The 21749-nt window shown below is 36.7% G+C and overlaps 1 protein-coding gene across 2 annotated transcripts in view; it reads left to right on the top strand.

Moving 5' to 3' along the window:
- Positions 1-21749, top strand: part of HSD17B4 (hydroxysteroid 17-beta dehydrogenase 4) — a 133768-nt gene that overhangs the window by 45588 nt on the left and 66431 nt on the right. For both annotated transcript variants that reach the window (XM_086410731.1, XM_086410730.1), the window contains exons 11-16: positions 1277-1405; positions 7551-7654; positions 9059-9295; positions 11957-12008; positions 18111-18182; positions 20994-21097. In XM_086410731.1, coding sequence (XP_086266857.1) covers positions 1277-1405; positions 7551-7654; positions 9059-9295; positions 11957-12008; positions 18111-18182; positions 20994-21097 — 698 coding nt within the window. The remainder of the gene's footprint in view (positions 1-1276; positions 1406-7550; positions 7655-9058; positions 9296-11956; positions 12009-18110; positions 18183-20993; positions 21098-21749) is intronic.

The following is a 21749-nucleotide window of genomic DNA, read 5'->3' as shown; positions in this document are numbered from 1 at the left end:
TTTCCTGTTGGCAGTCCTTATTCAGTATGTCTTCTTCAGAGCTGGCTGTTTCTTCAGACAGCACAGTTTCTATATTGATGTTTGTCTTTCCATGTCTCTGACACACCCCACATGGTTGTTCAGCAGAGGAGTGAGTGGAGGGAGAGCGTTTTTTGAAAAGATGGGAGAAGCTGTGTCCTAGATGGCTCAGCTGGCAGGTTCTCTACTTCTCCCACTGACTCTTTCCTTCCTTGGAGCTATTTTTCTTCAGCCCAATAGTAAATTCATCTGGCTTCAATCCTTTCTTCCCCCAGTTCTTACATGCTGTGAGCTCCAAACTGGATAATTATTTTATGGCATTTAAAAAAAAGTTGTGACCATCCCAGTATCCCAGTTCAAGTTTTCAGTTGGATGTTGGTATCGAAATTAATTGAATTATTAGTGGATGCCATGGTTACAGTAGAGTATTATTAATGATCTCTCCAGTTATGAAGTAACTTATAGTATTCAAGCGTTTTTAAGTATCTTGTGATATCTTTAAGAAAGAAAGGTTAGGTATTGCAGTAAAAGCCATATGTGGAACCTTATCAGTAGGAAATCTCTAGAGGCTTCTGTCATTCCCCAAGACAAATCTTCAATTGAGTCATCATCAAAATCTGACCATTATGTTTGAATAAGGTTACTAGTGATTATTTATTTCTGAGGCCTTTTAAAAAAGAAACAATGTTAAAAATCTTGGAACTTATACAGCAATGATGATTTTTGTGAATCTGGGCAATCAAGTTGACTTCCCCTGGATAGAGAGGAAGAGCAAAAGGAGGAAAAGGGAGAATTATTTGGGGCTGTCTGATACATTAATTTAATTATATGGAGTCTTTGATCTGTTATCATTTCAGTTTGCTATCTAGCAATGCTCTATTCTGTTCTGTTACCTTGAAGTGTAGTATCTAAGTGATCTGTGGTGATAAAGTCAGTCTTTTTGTGTGATTATATACAATTTAACTTTTCTGATTCAGTAATTCATCCTACCTTTTGTAGTATCTGGCATAGTCAGAGGAGAAAGAGGTTTTTTTGCTTCAGCTTTAAATATTAAAAAAAAGAAATTTAATACTATCTTAGTGGGTTTGTTATTTTAAGAATAAAATGCCATTTAAGGCTTGTAGTAAAAGTCTTTAGAAGTTAGAATCTTTTTTCCAAATTCCATCTTTCTTGAAGTTAAAAAAAAAAAAATTATCGGACTCATGAATTCTACTTTCTGTCTATGTGTTCAGCATCTCAGTTTTGTTTCTTTAACCAGTACGATGGGAGCGAAGCCTTGGAGCCCTTGTGAGACAGAGGACTCAGCCAATGACTCCTGAGGCAGTGAAGGCTAACTGGACGAAGATCTGTGATTTCGATAATGCCACCAAGCCTAAGAGTATTCAAGGTAAAGAAGTGAGTTCAGGCCTGCCAGGGGAATCAGAGGCAATAAAGCATTCTCTTCTCTTATGGAACTATCTTCTTAACTGTGCTAACTTAGATGCTCGAGTCATCCACAGTACATTTTCTGCTCCAGTAAGTATTAGAACTCTCCAATTTCAGATATGTATGTTACTCCCACTGTCGGTTTATCAATTTTCGTTTTTCTTTTTGTCCTGTTACATTTTTTTTTCAAGCCTCATTTCATTTTTATTTATTTTAAAAATATGAGCATCCAGTGGTCTTTTTATTTATTTATTTATTTTTATTTATTTATAATTTTTATTTATTTATAATTGTGCTGGATCTTCATTGCTTTTGCATGGGCTTTCTCTAGCTGCAGATAGCAGGGACTGGCTACTCTTTGTTGCAGTGGCTTCTTTTGTTTCAGAGCACAGATTCTAGAGCAGGTGGGCTTCAGTAGTTGCAGCACACAGGCTCAGTAGTTGTGGCTTGGGCCCTAGAGCACAAGGGCTTCAGGAGTAGTGGCACGCGAGCTTAGTTACCCCTTTGTATGTGGAATCTTCCTGGATCAAGTATCAAACCCGTGTCACCTGCATTAGCTGGCAGATTCTTATCAGCTGTGCCACCAGGGAAGTCTAGTTTTTCTGGTTTTCTTATGATCCTAGTTTTTCAGTACATGTGTGATTGGGGGATGGTAGAAAGTGTTTACCCATTTGTGCTCAATGCATCTATTCCCCATCTGATGGTTGATTTCAGTCTTGCCATATCTAATCACATGCTCCTTATCTGACTTGATTTTTTTTTTTTAATTTCCTCAAAAGTTTAAGTCTATTTTATTTAGGCTTAGGGCTTTTCTATCTAGTGAATAGATTTTGCTTTGTTTTAGCACTTTGTCCTGTTACTGTTTCTCTGCCTTTCTAAGATGTTCCTTACTGCTTTTATCACCTCTGCTAATCTCAGTGCTTCTTCAGAAGAACTCAAGCCCTAGATGTTCAACAAAATCTTCCCAGATATTCTGGGTTTCATGGATCTCTCTCTTAGTTGAGCTCTTCCTCTTGAGCGTCTAATCACAACTGCTTTCCGCTGCTTTTTTTTCATAAGTACGTGGTTTCTTAACTGGAGAGTTCCTTTGGAGGCAGAGACTATATCTTGTGTGTCCTTCTTTTGTATTTGGTGCTAGAGTAGTGCTGAACTCATAGAAAGCATTTAGTAAATGCTTGTTATCTTGAGTTGCTGAATCATCTATGATATGCCACAGGAAATGACCAATAAAAATTATATTGTTTTTTCTAGTATAACTCATGTATGTATATAGTATATGAAATTTAAAGGGCCTGTCTGATTCATGGGGTCGCAAGGAGTTGGACACGACTGAGCGACTAATCTGATCTGATCTGATCTGATCTGAGGAAAGATCATGAATTGGAATTATTTACAGGAAAATTATTTTTTCCCCAGCAATATATTTAATATTCAATAGAAGAATATATATGAAAAATGACTAGCCTGTTATTTTTCTTTTTATCCTAATGATGCTTCCCTTTCTGCTGGTACACTTGCTGAAATTTTCATTATGCTTTTCTCAATCAGAATATGATTGTTATGTCATTAGCAGTATCATTTTCTGTATTCTTTTTTTTAGTATTTGAGGTAAATTTAGTCTATGAATAGCAATCACCTATCAATGAAAATGAGGAAAAGGAAAAAGGAAGAAATATCTTAAAAACTTTTCTCTGATGTCAGAATTCCACTTTATTGCCTTAAAAGTATTAGACTAATTCTTTGTCAGTTGCTTTGTTTGCTATTATTTTCTCCCACTCTGAAGGCTGTCTTTTCACCTTGCTTATAGTTTTTTTCATTGTCAAAAGTTTTTAAGTTTAATTAGGTCCCATTTGTTTACTTTTGCTTTAATTTCCATTACTCTGGGAAGTGGGTCATAGAGGATCTTGCTGTGACTTACGTCAGAGAGTGTTTTGCCTAAATTTTCTTCTACGAGTTTTATAGTTAATCTCAAAAATATACAAACAACTCATGCAGCTCAATACTAGAAAAATAAATGACCCAATCAAAAATGGGCCAAAGAACTAAACAGACATTTTTCCAAAGAAGACATACAGATGGCTAACAAACACATGAAAAAATATTCAACATCACTCATTATCAGAGAAGTGCAAATCAAAACCACGAAGAGGTACCATCTCACACCAGTCAGAATGACTGCTATCAAAAAGTCTACAAGCAATAAATGCTGGAGAGGGTGTGGAGAAAAGGGAACCCTCTTACACTGTTGGTGGGAATGCAAACTAGTACAGCCACTATGGAGAACAGTGTGGAGATTCCTTAAAAAACTGGAAATAGAACTGCCATATGACCCAGCAATCCCACTGCTGGGCATACACACTGAGGAGACCAGAATTGAAAGAGACACGTGTACCCCAATGTTCATCACAGCACTGTTTACAATAGCCAGGACATGGAAGCAACCTAGATGTCCATCAGCAGATGAATGGATAAGAAAGCTGTGGTACATATACACAATGGAGTATTACTCAGCTATTAAAAAGAATGCATTTGAATCAGTTCTAATGAGGTGGATGAAACTGGAGCCTGTTATACAGAGTGAAGTAAGCCAGAAAGAAAAACACCAATACAGTATACTAACACATATATATGGAGTTTAGAAAGATGGTAATGACAACCCTATACGTGAGACAACAGAATAGACATAGGTATAAAGAAAAGACTTTTGGACTCTGTGGGAGAAGGCGAGGGTGGGATGATTTGAGATAATAGCACTGAAGTATATTACCATATGTGAAATAGATGACCAGTCCAAGTTTGATGCATGAAACAGGGCACTCAAAGCTGGTGCACTGGGACAACCCAGAGAGGTAAGATGGGGAGGGAGGTGGGAGGGAGGTTCGGGATGGGGGACACATGTACACCCATGGCTAATTCATGTCAATGTATGGCAAAAACCACTACGGTATTGTAAAGTAATGAGCCTCCAATTAAAATAGATAAAATAATTTTAAAAAGTATTAGACTAATATAAAGAAAAAGCTAACTAATGAATTATATACTTATAAATGAAAAGATAACCCCTAGTATTAGAAGTACAGTGAAAAAAGCCTTACATCATTTGTAAAATTGAGACTTTCCAAGCACCCATATCAGTGTTCTCATTTTACAGATGATGGAACTAAATTTCAGAAAAGTTGAGTAAGTGGGCTGCACTTTCTCAATGTTTAAGCCAAGAGTTAATTCAGGTGGTCTCTTTGTGAGTTCAGTACCATCAGTCTGTACCAAGGTTGTTGTTTACTCACGGAGTTGTGTCCGGCTCCAGAAGAGGCTCCTCTGTCCATGGGATTTCCCAGGCAAGAATATGGAAGTGTGTTGCCATTTCCTTCTCCAGGGGATCTTCCTGACTCAGGGATCATACCTGCGTCTCCTGCCTTGGCAGGCAGGTTCTTTACTACTGTGCCACCAGTGAAGCCCTGATGCTTTCAGTTAAATGGCCTCCTATCTAGGCAGCAACCTAAATGTGGTGGTAAGAGAAGCATCAGTAGGCAAGAAACCTCTCCAATAGCTTCACCAGGAATGGCAGAAACCCCTGGTCATCTCACATTCTGTAGTCTAGGTACCATTTTTGTCTGAGTTTAGGAGGAGGCCCATGTATATAAGGTTTTTAGGAAGGTCCCAGAGCTTTTGGAATCTTAGGGCACATGTGGATGCTCCATGAGTCTTTTATTAACCTTTTAGATCTCAGAATAGCAGCTTCTGAACTCTCTCTGGAGTCACTGGTCATAATGGGTGGTTTTCTATGGAAGAATTTTCAGTAATATTTTCTGAGGGTACCTGTATAGAGACCTGGGAGGTCATCTTGACATTGTTGCATCCTGGAGGAGGGGTGATGGTGGGGAAGAAGGGAAATTAGTTTTCCCTCCACCAGCTTGGACTTGTACGTTTGCGGACAAGGGTCCCACTTTACAGAATTGTAAAATTGCTCAGATACTTTGCAAAACCCTGAGCCTCCTTGGAATCATAACCTGAAGAGAATGTGGAAACACCCAGTTATCTTGTCTGCTCAGTCTTTCACATTTTTTTCCTGTAATAATAGCCTGACATCATATAGTCAGTTCATGAACACAAGTGAAGTTTCTGTAGTAGGTTTGCTGGATATTACAGGCGTGATTATCTAAAGCATTGTAGTTTTTCTTAGTCACATCTGTAACAAAAGCATTTTTTTTTTTGTAGAAATAGCTTACATTTATTTGGATTTCACCAGGGGAACATTAGCTCTTTATGATTCTTGAAAGATGATGCTTTTGCGATCTTTATGTAATAGGTTTACCAAAGCACTCTGTCTTATTTAAATTCCAGTATCCTAAAGAGAAAATTCAGTTTGTGCATCTTTAGTTATCCTGCAGTTGAGGGACTTGAATTTCATGACTGAAGATTTTTTTCAGTACAAATGAAATATAGTTCTATATAAGAAAAATCTGGGAGTTTGTCATGTATGTCACTATTTTTTTTGGTATACCACTATTTAAATGGCAGTGTGCAATAATTGGCTAGATGTTTCATATATGCAAATATTTTTCCCATACCTTAGTGGGAGTGCTATTTTTAAATTTATTTTTAATTGGAGGGCAATTGCTTTATAATGTTGTACTGGTTTCTGCTATACAACAATGTGAATCAGCTCTAAGTATACATATATCCCCTCCTTCTTGAGCCTCTCTTCCACCTTCCCTCTCCCCTGGACCCCATCCCTCCCTGTCATCACTGAGAAGCAAGCTGAGTTCCTTGTGCTATATAGCAGCTTCCCACTAACTATCTGTTTTACACATTGCTAGTGTATGTCAGAGAAGGCAATGGCAACCCACTCCAGTACTCTTGCCTGGAAAATCCCATGGACGGAAGAGCCTGGTAGGCTGCAGTCCATGGGGTCGCAAAGAGTCAGACACGACTGAGCGACTTCACTTTCACTTTTCACTTTCATGCGTTGGAGAAGGAAATGGCAACCCACTCCAGTGTTCTTGCCTGGAGAATCCCAGGGACGGGGGAGCCTGGTGGGCTGCCATCTCTGGGGTCGCACAGAGTCGGACACGACTGAAGCGACTTAGCAGCAGCAGTGGTGTATGTAGTCGATGCTACTCTCTCATTTCATCCCCTGCCCTTCCCCTGCTGTGTCCACAAGTCCATTTTCTATGTCTACATCTCTATTCCTGTCCTGCAAATTGGTTCGTCAGTACTGTTTTCCTAGATTCCATATATATGCATTAATATATGATATTTGGGCTTCCCAGGTGGCGATAGTGGTAAAGAACCTGTCTGCCAGTGCAGGAGATGTAAGAGACGTGGGTTTGATCCCTGAGTTGGGAAGATTCCCTGGAGGAGGCCATGGCAAACCTCTTCAGTACTCTTGCTCGGAGAATCCTGTGGATTGAAAAGCCTGGTGGGCTACAGTTCATAGGGTCACAAAGTCAGACATGACTAAGCAACTTAGCACAACACATATGCTATTTACTTTTCTCTTTCTGACTTACTTTACTCTGTATAATAGGCTCTAGGTTCATCGACCTTGGAGTGATTTTTAAAAATTAATTTTTATTGGAGTATAGTTGATTTACAATGTTGTGTTAGTTTCTATTGTAGAGCAAAGTGAATCAGTTATACATGTATCCACTCTTTTTCGGATTCGTTTCCCATTTAGTCATTACGGACTGAGTAGAATTCCTTGTGGTATACAGTAGGTACTTACTAGATATGTGTTTTATGTGTAGTCGTGTATATACATCAATTACAATTTCCCAATTTATCCCTTCCCCTCTCCTCTTCTCCCTTGGTAACCATCGGTTAGTTTTCTACACCTATAACTCTGTTTAATAAGTAAGTTCATTTGTATCATTTTTTTTTAGATTCTACATATAAGTGGTATCACAGGTATTTGTCTTTCTCTTTCTGACTTACTTCACTCAGTATGACAATCTCTGGGTCCACCCATGTCTCTATTTAACATTATTTCGGTTCTTTTTATGGCTGAGTAATATTCCATTATATATATATATACCACATCTTTATCCATCCATCGATGGATAAAAAGCATTATTATTATTATTTATTATCCTTTTTTTTTTTTTTAGAGTCCATTGGCAGTATAGTCGAAGCTCTAAATAAAATAAATTCAGGTGGAGAAGTTTCAGCAAATCCTACCAGCCGTGCAACATCAGCAACCACATCTGAATTTGTAAGTGGAGGAGAAAACCTAAAACTCTGCCTTCTCTAAAGATTTCTTCTTTTCTTTCCTTTTTTTCTTTCTCTATTCTTTCATGCAAAAAGTGGTTTTCCAAGCTATTAATTTATTGTTAAATAGGAAAGATAAGTGACCATAAAACTTTATAAAACATGTACTAAATATGTATAAAATTTGAATGGAATTAAGGTTAAAATATTAAATGTAACTTTTACTTACTCTTCTTTAGTGTGTCTTTTGTATTTTGGAGCATTTTGATAATCATACTTTCATCACTTTCTAACTTTTTAGAAAAGGATATTTAGTTTAGTGCTTCTTTTGAGTCGTGTCTTTTAAGAGAAAGCATTGACAGATTGTATTTTGGAAACATGTCAACATGGCTGCAAGTAAACAGTCTCCACTGTGTCAGGAAGTCTAATAGAAGTCTGGTTATAGCTCTTGTGAAGTTTACTGATTAACTATCTCTGGTGCGTCTCCTTTTTTTTTTTTTAATAGTAGTGCATAAATACGAAATAAATCATTTGACACATTCAGTTGTGGTGTTTTGTGACTCAGGGCAGATATAGTGATAAAATAAACAATCTAATTTTAACTCTGAGAATATGATCAGTTTATAAATGTGATTTTACTCTGTTGGGCCACTTTTTGGTTAAAGGCCAGATAGTAAATATTTTAGGCTAGATGGACCATATACTGTTTCTGACACATAATCTTATTTTTCTTTTGTTAGACCACTCTTAAAAGTTGTAAAAAATCATTCTTAAGTCTTGCCTGTTGTTTGTTGACTCCTGCTTAGAATGAAAGTGATCAAAAATTGGACATCATTCTTTTATAACCTAATATGCTTCATAAATTAGCTAGGCAGGTCATCACTAAGTAGAAAAATACAATATCTAGTTAGATAAAGAACAGTCCTGGGTAACAACTTAAGGTAAAAATCTAATTTTAACTCAAACCATTATGAGGGAGTCTAGTTTATAATAAGCACTAAGCAGTGTTTTGCTCATCTGTTTATACTGACTTTTATATAATAGAGTTTATAGAGCCGTTCACTATTCCTATTTATAATAAATTTATTTTTTTATAATTTTGAGTAGCTAACAATCACTGAATTAATAGGGTTTTCCATCGTCAGAGACAGGAAGGTTGAAAATGAGATATCCTATCTGTTAGCAAGAAGCAGGCAATAAGAAAGTACTTATTTGTAAATGAAGTCTTTTCCCACATGTTTTTAATTGTTTTTATTAAAAAATCAAATGTAATTAAACATATTCCATCAAATTCACTAAAATACCATTCTATTTACAAAACTAAATATGTAACAGTTAATAGTTTTGAAAAGTTAAAAATTTGGTAAGAATATCAGTGAAAAAATAATTTTCTACAATTGGTCCACAGGCTGGAGCTATTGGTCATAAATTTCCTCCATTATATTCTTCCTATGCGGAGCTGGACACTATTATGTATGCCCTTGGAGTGGGAGCATCAATCAAGGAGCCAAAAGATATGAAATTTATTTATGAAGGGAGTTCTGATTTCTCCTGTTTGCCAACCTTTGGAGTTATTCTTGCTCAGAAATCTATAATGAATGGAGGATTAGCAGAGATTCCTGGGCTTTCAATCAATTTAGCAAAGGTATGCATAATAAGAAATCTTTATTTTGTTTTTCTGTTTCTTTAAATATGATTGATAAATGTCACATTAGTGTGTGTGTGTGTGGTGCATTAATGCAATAGTATGTAGTGGTTGATTCAAGAATAAAGATTTAACATGTCTTTTGATTTTTCTTTTTAAGAACAGAAGGGTAGGCAGTTGAAAAGGCAAGCAAAAAGAAGAAAACAACAATTATGTACAGTCCTGCAACCTTGGCATAATGTTATTAATTCTCTCTCTGTCATTAGTTGCTATTTGACCAAGAGTAAATAGCTTCTCTAAGCTTCAGTTTCCTTATGTGTAAGTTCTGTATGGTAATCATTACCTGATCATAGTGATGAAGGAGCAAGAGGAAAGAGTGTATGAAACAGAGAGAATAGGTGAAAAAGGCCCAAGGCAGGTGCATACTTAGCTTATTTTTGGAACAGCAAGGAGGTCAGTACAGCTGTAAATGAGCAAGGGAGCAGTGATAGGAGAAGAGGGCCTTGTAGTCACTTGAGAATTTCAGCTCATACTCTGATTAATATGAGAGGCCATTTGTAGTGCTTTGAACAGAGGAGTGATATGATCCGGCTATGTTCACTCACAGGCTCATTTTTGCTCCTCTGTAGAGAATAGATTATATGGGGGCCAAGCATGGAAGCAGAGAAACCAGTTTGAAGTCTATTATAGTAATTCTAGCGTAAGGCTTGATGTGCATGGAAAGAAAGAGGAGTCAAGGATGAAGGTTTTTGGTCTGGTTAACTGGGATGATATATATGCATATATATCTATCTATGCTGCTGCTGCTGCTAAGTAGCTTCCGTCGTGTTTGACTCTTAGCGACCCCATGGACTGCAGCCCACCAGGCTCCTCTGTTCATGGGATTTTCCAGGCAAGAGTACTGGAGTGGGTTGCCATTGCCTTCTCCTATCTATGTATGATTTATAATTAATTATATTCAATACATTTAATATGTATGGTAGTTACATATGACATACTACTATGTATAATAAAATAGATGTGTACAGTTACTTTAAGGTGGGGATGATCAGGAGTTGGTTTTAGTGGAGATACAAAGTGGGCAGTTGAATATATGAGTTTAGAGGTTGGGGGATGGCCCTCCTGGGATTCTTAGCATTTAAATAAGATTTAAAGACATGAAACTAGGTGAAATCACTAGTGTATGAATATAGGTAGCAAAAATCCTGACTTTGGAGATCCTGTGGTGAATTGAGGTTGACAAGATGAGGAGGAGTTAACAAGAGAGACTGGGAAGGAATGAGATGGAAGGAATGAATGAAAAGGAAGGAATGGGAGGAATGAGACTGGGAAGGAAAGAGAGACTGGGAAGATAGAGACTGAGTGAGGTATACCACAGGAGAATGTGGTATTTGAGAAGCAGAGTGAATAAGGTATTTCAAGAAGAAAGGAGCAAACAATTGTGAGGTTTTTGAGGTAGGATATATTTTATTTCTTGAAGTAAGGTTCAGGTCATAAACCCAGTTGATAACTGTTGAATAGTAGTTAAACTGATTTCTGTGATTTTGATTGATTGGAGAACCCGTTTACTAGAGAATCATTAGTATATTGCTTCTCTGAGTCCATGAGAATCTACACTTATTTTATTATTTGATGGAGTTGGGAGGGAGGCGAGAAATAGATGCCAAGCAGTTTGGTGTTTCAGTCACTCTCCCATGGCATTTTTTGCATACAGTTCTCCTGTTTGGATAAAGTCCTTGTAAACAATTAAAGCCGATATTTCACATTTCTTCCTTGGAATTGAAAGGAATTGGACATCATGAATGGTATTCAAAATCTGTGACTGGAAATGATAGCCATCTTGGGATTTGAATCCCAGTCTTCCCAACCTTGTTTCCAGATGTGATTTTGAGGCTATCCTTCATTTGTCCTCTCATCACTATCCTCCTCCCCATTCTGTTTCCTTTCTGGGTTCTGAGGAAGACTGGGAATTAAACTGTCCCATAGCAGTGGAGTGTGGTCATTTGGATATGTGGTCAGGTTTTTTTTTTTTTTTTTTGTTCACTTGTTTTCCTGTATTATATTTTTATATTCTTGTTTTGATAAATTGAGGTTAATGTGGCTGTGAAATTACACAGGGTCTTTAGTATTTACTCTTTGTAGGTAATTTGTAAGACATAACACTAAGGGAATGTTGACATTGATAGTGCTTTTACTGTAACCATGGCTTTAATATTTATCTTTGTGTTTTGGCTGAGTCATTTGTATTTGCCAGGTATCACCTGAAATTACTAGTACTGAGCAGTTTGTTTATTTTTATTCAGTAGATATGTAGTGGATACCCAGTATGTTCCAAGCACGATGATGAGCCCTGGGAATATATTGAGTTTAGTGTCTCCATGGCAAATAATCCATGATTATCACTCAGCAAGGATTAAGAATGTCAAGAAAGAAGACAGTATGTCTTCTCTGTTCCAGAGAGCTGATAGTCTTTAAATTGGGGGACTGATGATTTCTGAATAATATAGTTAAGGAATAAGAGCCAAACTGAGATAGATAGTTTGGGGGAAGTAGTCATGTGAACAAGTGGGCAGTGAAATGCCATTTAGGATTAGCAGTATTCACAGAAGAGCCTATGGAGAAAGGAAGTCTACTGACAAAATTTTGCTTACCTTAATGTAGATTCTTCATGGGGAGCAGTACTTGGAGTTATATAAACCAATTCCCAGAGCAGGTGAGTTCTTCATCATACCATAATTTTATGTTCTGACTAACCTTCCAAACTGTGTCAATGTGTTAAACTGGCAGAGAAGTGACTAAATAAATTCTATTGTAAGTTATTTGTGTGCATGTCAACCATTAGTGTATATTGATGTTTTTTGTTTCGTCACCAAAATCATGTCTAATTCTTTGCAACCACAAGGACTTTAGCCCGCCAGGCTCCTGTGTCCATGGAATTTCCCAGGCATGAATACTGGAGTGTGTTGCCATTTCCTTCTCCAGGGGCCCTTCCTGACCCAGGGATTGAACCTGCATCTCCTGCATTAGCAGGTGGATTCTCTCCTGCTGAGCCACCAGGAATCCCCACATTGATATTAACTAGTACTTATTTTGGTTACTTAAATATCATCCTATTCAAATAGTTTTATTTAATAAATTACTTCAAAAAACTACTTAAAATCTGATCAACAACTGAAAGGAGCATTTTCTTTTTATATCTTAAACTTAGTGATTGTGTATAATCAGTCATGGATGTGTATAATCGGTCCCATGGATTCTTCATTCTTTTCTCAGGTATTTGTGTTGGTACTGATTTTCGTAAAGCAAAGAATGTTAAAAGATACAGGATGTTTTGTAATTAACTTTTTCATATTTTCTTTTAGAGTAAGTAAAATCAAGTCTGTCTTAATAATCAGTTTATTTTTCTCAGTTATATCTTACTTGTTCAGTAGAGCTTCTCATTTTTTCACTTTAATTTGATGTATTTGTTTTGTGTTGCTGCTCTGATGTCAGAATATTTATATGCTGACCGCATAAGGTGGTGAAACACAAAAAAAGTCTATCATTTCATATTATATAACGTAGAGGTTAGCAAGTAACTAGAATTGTACTTTAATTTTTTTCTAAATCTTTTTACTTTATTTTGGAGAAGGAAATGGCAACCTGCTCCAGTATTCTTGCCTGTAGAATCCCATGGACAGAGGAGCCTGGTGGACTATAGTCCACGGGGTTGCACAGAATCGAACGTGACTTAGCTACTAAACAACTTTATTTTATTAAAAATTATAAGATTCTAATGGCTTAAGGCTGAATAGTTCTATTTCATTGTTAGTGTTACTTGTTTCTGGTTGTTCTTGTAGTTTTCCCTGTTTTTTTTTTCTTTTAATTTTCTTCCTTTGTGATTTTGTACTTTTCTTTTGCTTGTGTTCCTTTCTCTTTTGTTTTTGGGTATCTGTTTTAGGTTTTTGATTTGCAGTTACCATGGAATTCATATATGTTGATCTATAACTATATTTGTTTTAAACTAGTCCTTTTTCAGACACATTCTAAAAGAGCTACATTTTTTACTCCCTTCCACCACACTTTGTGTTTTTGATGTAATAGTTTACATCTTCATGTTTATCTCTACTTATTGTTGTAGTCATACTTGATTTTACAGGTTTTTGTTTCTTAATCTTTGTACTAGCTTATTTAAGTATTTGAGCTTCTGTCTTTCCTTTATATTTCCTATATATTTTCTAAATATTTCCTATATATTTGCTAAATATTTCCTAAATATTCCTATATTTCCTTTGTGTTTCCTATATATTTGCCTTTACTAGTGGGATTTTTCCTTTTCTATACTTAATTCTTGTTATATCCTTTCCTTTTCTATTTAGAGAAGACCCTTCAACATTTATTTTAGGGTTGGTTTAGTATTGATGAACTCTTAATTTTTGCTTATCCAGAAAGTTTTTTATATCTCCTTCAATTCTGAAGGATAATCTTGCTGAGAAGAGTAGCCTAGGTTGTAGGTTTCCCTTTTGGCACTGTAAATATATCATGCCACTCCTTTCTGGCCTGTGAAGTTTCTGCAGAAAAATCAGCTGATGGCCTTATGAGGATTCTTTTGTATATGACCCTCTCTTTTTCTTTTTGCTACCTTTGGAATTCTCTCTTTAGCTTTTTCCATTTTAATTATGGTATGTCTTGGTGTGGGTCTGTTTGGATTTATCTTCTTTAGGATCTTCTGTGCTTTCTGTACCTGGACGTCTGTTTCCTTCTTCAGGCTTGGGAAGTTTTCAGCCAAATTTCATCAAATAAATTTTTACTCTGTTCTTCTTCTGGGACCCCTCTAATGGAATGTTGGTGTGCATGATATTACCCAAAGATCCCTTAAAATGTTCTCTGCTTTTTACTTTTCACTGTTCTGATTGAGTGAGTTCCAATATTCTATCTTCTAGATCACGTACGTGTTTTTCTGTATCACCTCAGTTTAGTTCCCTTCAGTCGCTCAGTTGTGTCCAACTCTTTGCGACCCGAGGGACTGCAGCACGCCAGGCCTCCCTGTCCATCACCAACTCCCAGAGCTTGCCCAGACTCATGTCCATCAAGTCTGTGATGCCATCCAACCATCTCATCCTCTGTCGTCCCCTTCTCCTCCTGCCTTCAATCTTTCCCAGCATCAGGGTCTCTTCCAGTGAATCAGTTCTTTGCATGAGGTGGCCAAAGTATTGGAGTTTCAGCATCAGTCCTTCCAGTGAATATTCAGGACTGATCTCCTTTAGGATGGACTGGTTGGATCTCCTTGCAGTCCAAGGGACTTTCAAGAGTCTTCTCCAACACCACAGTTCAAAAGCATCAATTCTTTGGTGCTCAGCTTTCTTTCTAGTCCAACTCTCACATCCATACATGACCACTGGAAGAATCATAGCTTTGACTAGATGGACCTTTTGTTGGCAAAGTGATGTCTCTGCTTTTTAGTATGTGTCTAGGTTTGTCATAGCTTTTCTTCCAAGGAGTAAGTATCTTTTAATTTCATGGCTGTACTTACCATTTGCAGTGATTTTGGAGACCAAAAAAATAAAATCTGTCTTGTTTCCATTGTTTCCCCATTTATTTGCCATGAAGTGATGGGACCAGATGCCATGATCTTAGTTTTCTACATGTTAAGTTTTAAGCCAACTTTTTCACTCTCCTCTTTCACTTTTATCAAGAGGCTCTTTAGTTCTTCGCTTTCTGCCATAAGGGTGGTGTGCTGTTAATTCCTTTTAGTGCATTTTTCTTTTCAGTTAGTCTATTCTTCAGCTCTGATTGGTTCTTTTTAAAAATTTCTAGTTCCTTGTTAAAACTCCCATTATATTTGTTTATTCTTGTGCCTAATTCAGTTAACATTCTTATTATTCCTGCTTTGAATTTTTTATCTGGTAAATTATTTATTTCTGTTTCGTTTGTTGTTTTTTTCAGGAATTTTCTCTTGCTCTTTCAATTGAAACAGACTCCTCTGTATTTTCATTTTGCTTATCTATTTCTTTTTCTGTTGAAATTAGGTGAAACAATTACTTATGATTTTTCTTTTGTGGGTATGCCCCTATACAGTCTGCAGGTGCCCAGTGGCTTTGATGGGAGAGCTGGATTTGATGTGAGCACAACTTAGGTCTTTCTTCAGGGTGTGCTGACAGGTATCACCTTTGTAGGGGGTGGGGCTGGAGATGGAAGAGTAGAGTCGGATGTTAGGTGGTGCTTCGCCTTAGCTTAGTTGCTGTCCCCCCCTTCCCCCCCATAGGGGTAGGGGCAGATCTCTAATTGCTGGAGCAGAAGCCCTGAGGGTTGGGTCTGAGCTGGTTCAGTTCCCTTTAAGTGTGTGCTCTTCCCACTTCAAGCACCGACATCCTTGCCCCAGAGAGGTTCAGTAGAGGAGCAGGAGCAGCTGGTATGGGTATTTCAGTAAGGGTTGGGGCAAGGGCTTTGTTGGCCTGGCCACCATCAGAGATCTGGGCCCCCTGTGCAGTCACCAGTAATGGCTTCCCCCTCCCTGTTCAGATGCCACTTAGGGTTTGGATGTCCATAGCATCTTATAGCTGAGCCTTTTCCTTGATCATGGCAGCCTGGACTGTGGAGCTATAATGTTATGTGAGTGGTGCTGGAGTGTTCCCTCAGCTCAGGCTGGGGACCAGAGCAGTTGAAGAAAACCAGTCAGCCACCCAGGTGGTTTCAGTATGCCCTCTCTGCCCTGCCTTGAGAATAAGTAAGTGTTCACTCACTCCTGGAGTCCAGGCTTCCCATAACCCTCTTGTCTCAGTGGCCTTCCAGTCAGCCATGGGGGCTTGTCTTCCCTTTGTTGGACACCCAATATGTGGCTTAAATTGCTCAGTCCCCCAGGAAGGTCTCTCCCTATACCATCTCCCTTTTCCTTTGAGTCCTCTCCCACAGGTCCTTACCTGATTGCTTTTCCTCACTTCCTGCCTGATTACCTGTGGGTCTTTCTTATAGTCTTGGTTGAATAGGAGTTTTTCTGTTAGTCTCCACTTAATTTTCAGTGGAGGTGTATTTTTGATGAGTTTGTGTGGCAGGTGAATTCTGTGTCCTCCTACTCTACCATCTCAATTCGAGTCTTCAGTTTGGTATTACACCCTGTTTTTACACAGTTCCTTTTATCTGAGGCAGTGTGCAGTGTGTGGTTATGTGAGGAAGTTTGGCTTTTATTTTAAAGACAATAGATAACCACTGAAGGACTGTAAGGAGAGATATGATCAAATGTGAATTTTAGAAAGCATCAACTCTGGCTCCTGTTTGTAATGGTTGGATTGATAAGGGAATGAGATAGAGGGAAGGAGATTTTGTAAGAGACTTTTGTAATAATCTAGGTTGGAGAATGTGGTTGATTGAAAAGGATTGTAGGCATCAGTAGGGATATAAGTGGAGAAACTGTAGGGATGTTAAAGGAGTAGGCTTGGTATTTGTTTAAACATGGAGTTGATTATCTTGGGATATCATCTGTAGTTTGACAGCTATTTATCAGTTGCTTCCTAACATCTAGGCTTTCTGTTAGGGTTACGAATAAATGGAAAATGAAACAAATCTGGACTGTGCCCTTTTGGAGCATATAACCTAGTTGTTGTGGAAGGCAGGCTATAATAAAAAAAAAGTACACAAATAAATGTATAATTACAACTATATGTAATAAACAGTACAGATGAAACATGCTCGATACCATTAGAACTTAACATAGAAGGATGTGGCATAATCAGATTAACTCTGGGAAAAAACAGCATCAGGCATAATATGGAGCATGTGTTAAAGTTGGTCAGAGTGAATGTGCAGGTAACTAGTTAGAAGGCTGTTGTGGTAGTTGAAATAAAATGATGGCAGCTTAGGTAGAGGTGGTGGTGGAAAGACAGACGCGGAAGAATCAGAAGCAACTTAGGAGATGAAAGCAACAGCAACCTACTTAACCTCAGCATTATTTTATTTTTTTAATCATCTTTCACACCCAGGCAGGTACCAAGATCTTTGATTTTCTCCCTTCAGTACGTTTAGGATCCTATTTCTGTCTACCTCATTTCGATCACCATTATCTCTCACTTTCCATGTGTTCTCTCTGCCTCCATTCTTGCTCCCCTCCGATCTGTTCATCTCACTGTAGCCAGAATATTATTTCTGAAATGCAAGTGTTTTTGTCACTTCCCTATTAAAAAAGCCCAAATGGCTATTCGTAGACTTCAGGATGAAGTAAAAAACTTTTTATATCTTCTGACTTCTCTCCATGTCTGCCTACTCAAGTCTTGTCACATTTAGACACTAATTTATGAGGCAGGCGTCATGCTGAAGTTTCTGCCATGGCAGTTGGGTGGATAATACCATTCATTCATGTAGCGAACAAAAGAGAAACAGATTGGAAAAAAAGATTATGGGTTCACTCTCAAACAGGGATAATCCATCAAGAAGTCACCAATTAAATAATGAAAAGAAGAGTCCATGAAAGAACAAAGTGGTTAGAAGGAAACATTGTCTCATTGAAGCCAATAAAGGTTCAATAAGGAACAGAGTAAATGGTGTTGATTGTTTGCTTAACAAATGTTAATTAAATGATTGAAAATTGTTACTTTTTTCCACCTAATTTATCAGAATTACTAATATTTCAAATTTGCTAACTCAGGCATTATGATTGCTTTTAATGTTTATGACTCAGCATCATATTGAAAATTGTTCTAAACCATGCATTTATTTAGTTTGCTGATATTCCAGTTGAAGTTATGTTAAATTCTCTCATGTTTTCATATAATATATTACTTATGGCTTTTAAAACAGTATCATTTATTTATTATACATTTATTATTTTTACTTTCCATTTTAGGAAAATTAAGATGTGAAACAATGGTTGCTGATATCCTGGATAAAGGATCCGGTTTAGTAATTCTTGTGGATGGTAACTAATTTCCAGTTCTTATAATAATATTGTTAAATTGATAGCCTTTGTGTGCAGTATACTTTACCATATGGTAAAGTTGATAAATAAGTTTCTATTTATCTTCAAATTTGTGAGAAAGCAAGATTAGCATTCTAAAAATTTACAAACTCTTTTAGAAAATAAGGGGAGAGTGGGGCATTTCAGGGGATTTGTGACAACATAACCAAAGTAGAGATGAGAAATGTGGCTGGTCTAGTGAACACAGTGGGGAATTATGCTTCCTGGAGTATGTTTTAGCAGGAATGAATACAAAGACAGCCCTCAATTGATAATTAGGCTGTGTTATAAATATTCTTTTGCATGTTAGCTCTTTGGAACTGGGAACCTATTTGACTCCTGAATCATTCTTATAAGTGGTAGTTAGGTTTTTAACCTTGCACATTCAGACGTATTGAACTCATAATGTGGTTCAAACACCATAGCCACATTTTATTTGCGGTGGAAAAAAAGGTTATAGTAGTTTAATAAATATTGAAATACTAATAATTAAACATAAGCCAAAGACACCTTGCTTAAAATTTATCATTTAAAGTTTAAGAACAAAACCAAGAAAGATTATCAAAAATTTTGGAAATATCAGTGGAAAGTTTAATAGTAATCTGGTATTTGGAATATAGGTTTTATCATTTTGTTCTAATACATACCTAAGAGGTTATACTGAATATGTTGTTTTGAAACTTGCCTTGTTTTACTTAATAATATATTTAGAACATTTTTAATGCTTGTAAGTATTTTCCTATTACATGTTTTTGTTAAAATTTCACCATAGACACATAGAACATGAATCTTTTCTCTCTGCTTTTCCTCTTCTTCCTTCTCCCTCTTCTTTTTTAGATATTTGTATTTTCTTGTCATTTCAAATGTTGGCTAACATTTGGCTACAGTTCTCCCAGTTTTCTTTTAATCTTCCCACCATTCTATCAAATGTAACGTACCACTGTGAAGTTTTGTGGTAATCTAGCTTTAGTTTTTACTCTTGTTTCTTGATCTACTCCATTTATTTACCTATAGCTTGACAATGGATAATAATGTATTAGAATTTGTAGATAAAATATAGATGAAATTAGATATCCAATTTTCTGTGTAATAAAGATGAATGTTTTATTTTAAATATAAATAACCATGGCTTTTCTTATTTTTGTCCTAATTATATTTTTCCTTATGTTATTCAAAAGCATATTCCTAATTTTACAGAGCTGGAGATTTAGATGCTGTTCAAACTCTCACAAGGATAGTAGTCAGTAGTAAAAGGAACAGCTATCTATCATTTATTACTTGCTTACTTATTCACTAATGTGCTCACTCATGTCATTTGTTCATTGATTCATTAATTAATGCATATTTATTAGGTGCTTTTTCTGTCCCAGGTACTATTCTAATTGCTGGGAGTATGATATGAGCAAAAGAGTCATGATCCTGCTTTCCAGAAGTTTATACCTTCATTCTTGCTATTTCCTCTTTTACATTTTAGGCTCTATTGAGGGCTTCTGCAGAATGTTTGAAAATTTTAGAGAGTGGTTATCTGCATTTTATTTTTAATCTTACTGAATTTTAGTGGATTTACAATGTTGTGTTAATTTCTCTTGTACAGCAAAGTGATTCAGTTATACATAGATACATTCTTTTTCATATTCTTTTTCATTATGGTTTATCACAGGATATTGAATATGGTTCCCTGTGCTATACAGTATGACCTTGTTTATCCATCCTGTATATAGGATGCATCTGCTAATCCCAAACTCTTAAGCCATCGCTTCACCACCTCCTCTCTCCCTAGGGAGAGAACAAGTCTGTTCTCTGTATCTCTGAATCTGTTTCTGTTTTGTAGATACATACATTTGTTTTGTATTTCACATTCCACATATAAGTGATATCATATGACATTTGTCTGTCTCTCTCTGACTTAACTTTGCTTGGTATGATAATCTCTAGGTGCATCTGTGTTGCTCACATGGCATTATTTCATTCTTTGTTATGGCTATGTAGCATTCCATTTTGTGTGTACACACACATTTTGTGTGTACGTGTGTGTATCTCACGTCTTCTTTATCCATTTATCTGTTGGTGGATATTTAGATTGTTTCCATGTCTTGGTTATTGTAAATAGTGCTGCTATGAACATAGGGGTGCATGTATATTTTTGAATTACAGTTTTTTCTGGATATATGCCCAGGAGTGGGATTGCTGGATTATATGGCAATTCTATTTTTAGTTTTTTGAGGAACCTCTATACTGTTTTCCATAGTGGCTGTATCAATTTACATTCCCACCAACAGTGTAGGAGGGTTCCCCTTTCTCCGCTCCCAGTCTAGCATTTGTTATCTGTAGACTTTTTAGTGATGGCCATTTTGACCACTGTGAGGTACTACCTCATAGTTTTGATTTTCATTTCTCTAATACTTAGTAAAAAATCTTTTCAGGTGTGTTAGTCTGCTTTTTATAGTGGAATTGTCTGAAAAGTTCAAGAAGGAGAGAACTGAAATATGAAGGGCAGTTGGGAAGTTTTAGAAGAAGGTAGAGGAACTGCTATTCCATAGATAAGAAAGGATTTGTCAAGATCTTCCTTTCTCTGCCTTCCAGAGACTGGTAGTGTGTATGATTAAAATGAGTGCTCTGTAACCCAAACTTGGGTGTCTTTAAATTGCAAAACCTTTTAGTAATTGAATTTTGTTTCTGAAACATTTACAGGTATTGCTGATCATGTATTGGTTAACTGATTATATCTTTTGACAATAACTTCTTTTCTTTCTTCTTTCATTTACTTTTCAGTCTACACTTACTCTGGGGAGGAACTTATATGTTATAATCAGTTCTCCATCTTTGTTGTTGGTTCTGGAGGCTCTGGTGGAAAACGGACATCAGACAAAGCCAAGGTAGGCTACGACTTCATAAATGACATATGTGTGTCATTAAGGATGCTTATCTGTATTTTGAACTTACTATATGTATAATTTTATAGAGTAGGGCTTTAGTAATCTAAACTTCCTTGAATCAGAATATGTTCTTGGATTTGAAGTGCTGTTTATATTTGTATATTTTAATATATAACACGTTATATGTGTTACAGGCTGAGGTAAGTGTAATGTACAAGAGATAATTACTGGAATACCTTTACTTATACAAACTTTGTCTGCACCCAGAACTCTTTAGAAAAACCTAACATGTACAAGAGATCCTGGTGTAAATGAAAATCTTCACTCATTAAATGTCTAGAATATTTCTTATGTATAAAACAATTCAAATTACTGTTGAGTTCTCAAAATCTGCCCCAAACAATATTTTTCCTAAAAATATTTTGTAATTTGGATTTTACTCCAGTTTAACCTGGCCTTCACCTCTGCCCTCAGCTCTCAGAATAGGGCCACGCTATCTTCCTAGGCAGAGCAGGCCACTCATTTTTCTTATTCCCCACTCCTACCTTCCCTATCTTGTGAAGCAGAAGCTCTATTACAGGTAAAAGTGGCTGCAAGTTATGGGGTTCTCTTCCTCCACCCAGCCCCCACTTGTACTGTGGAGAGTTTTGTT

The sequence above is a fragment of the Bos grunniens genome, chromosome 7 (assembly GCF_055505025.1).
Source record: "Bos grunniens cultivar Pamir isolate PY7600 chromosome 7, Bosgru_T2T1.0, whole genome shotgun sequence".
Lineage (NCBI taxonomy): Eukaryota > Metazoa > Chordata > Mammalia > Artiodactyla > Bovidae > Bos > Bos grunniens.
This window is presented reverse-complemented; position numbering and strand designations above follow the sequence as displayed.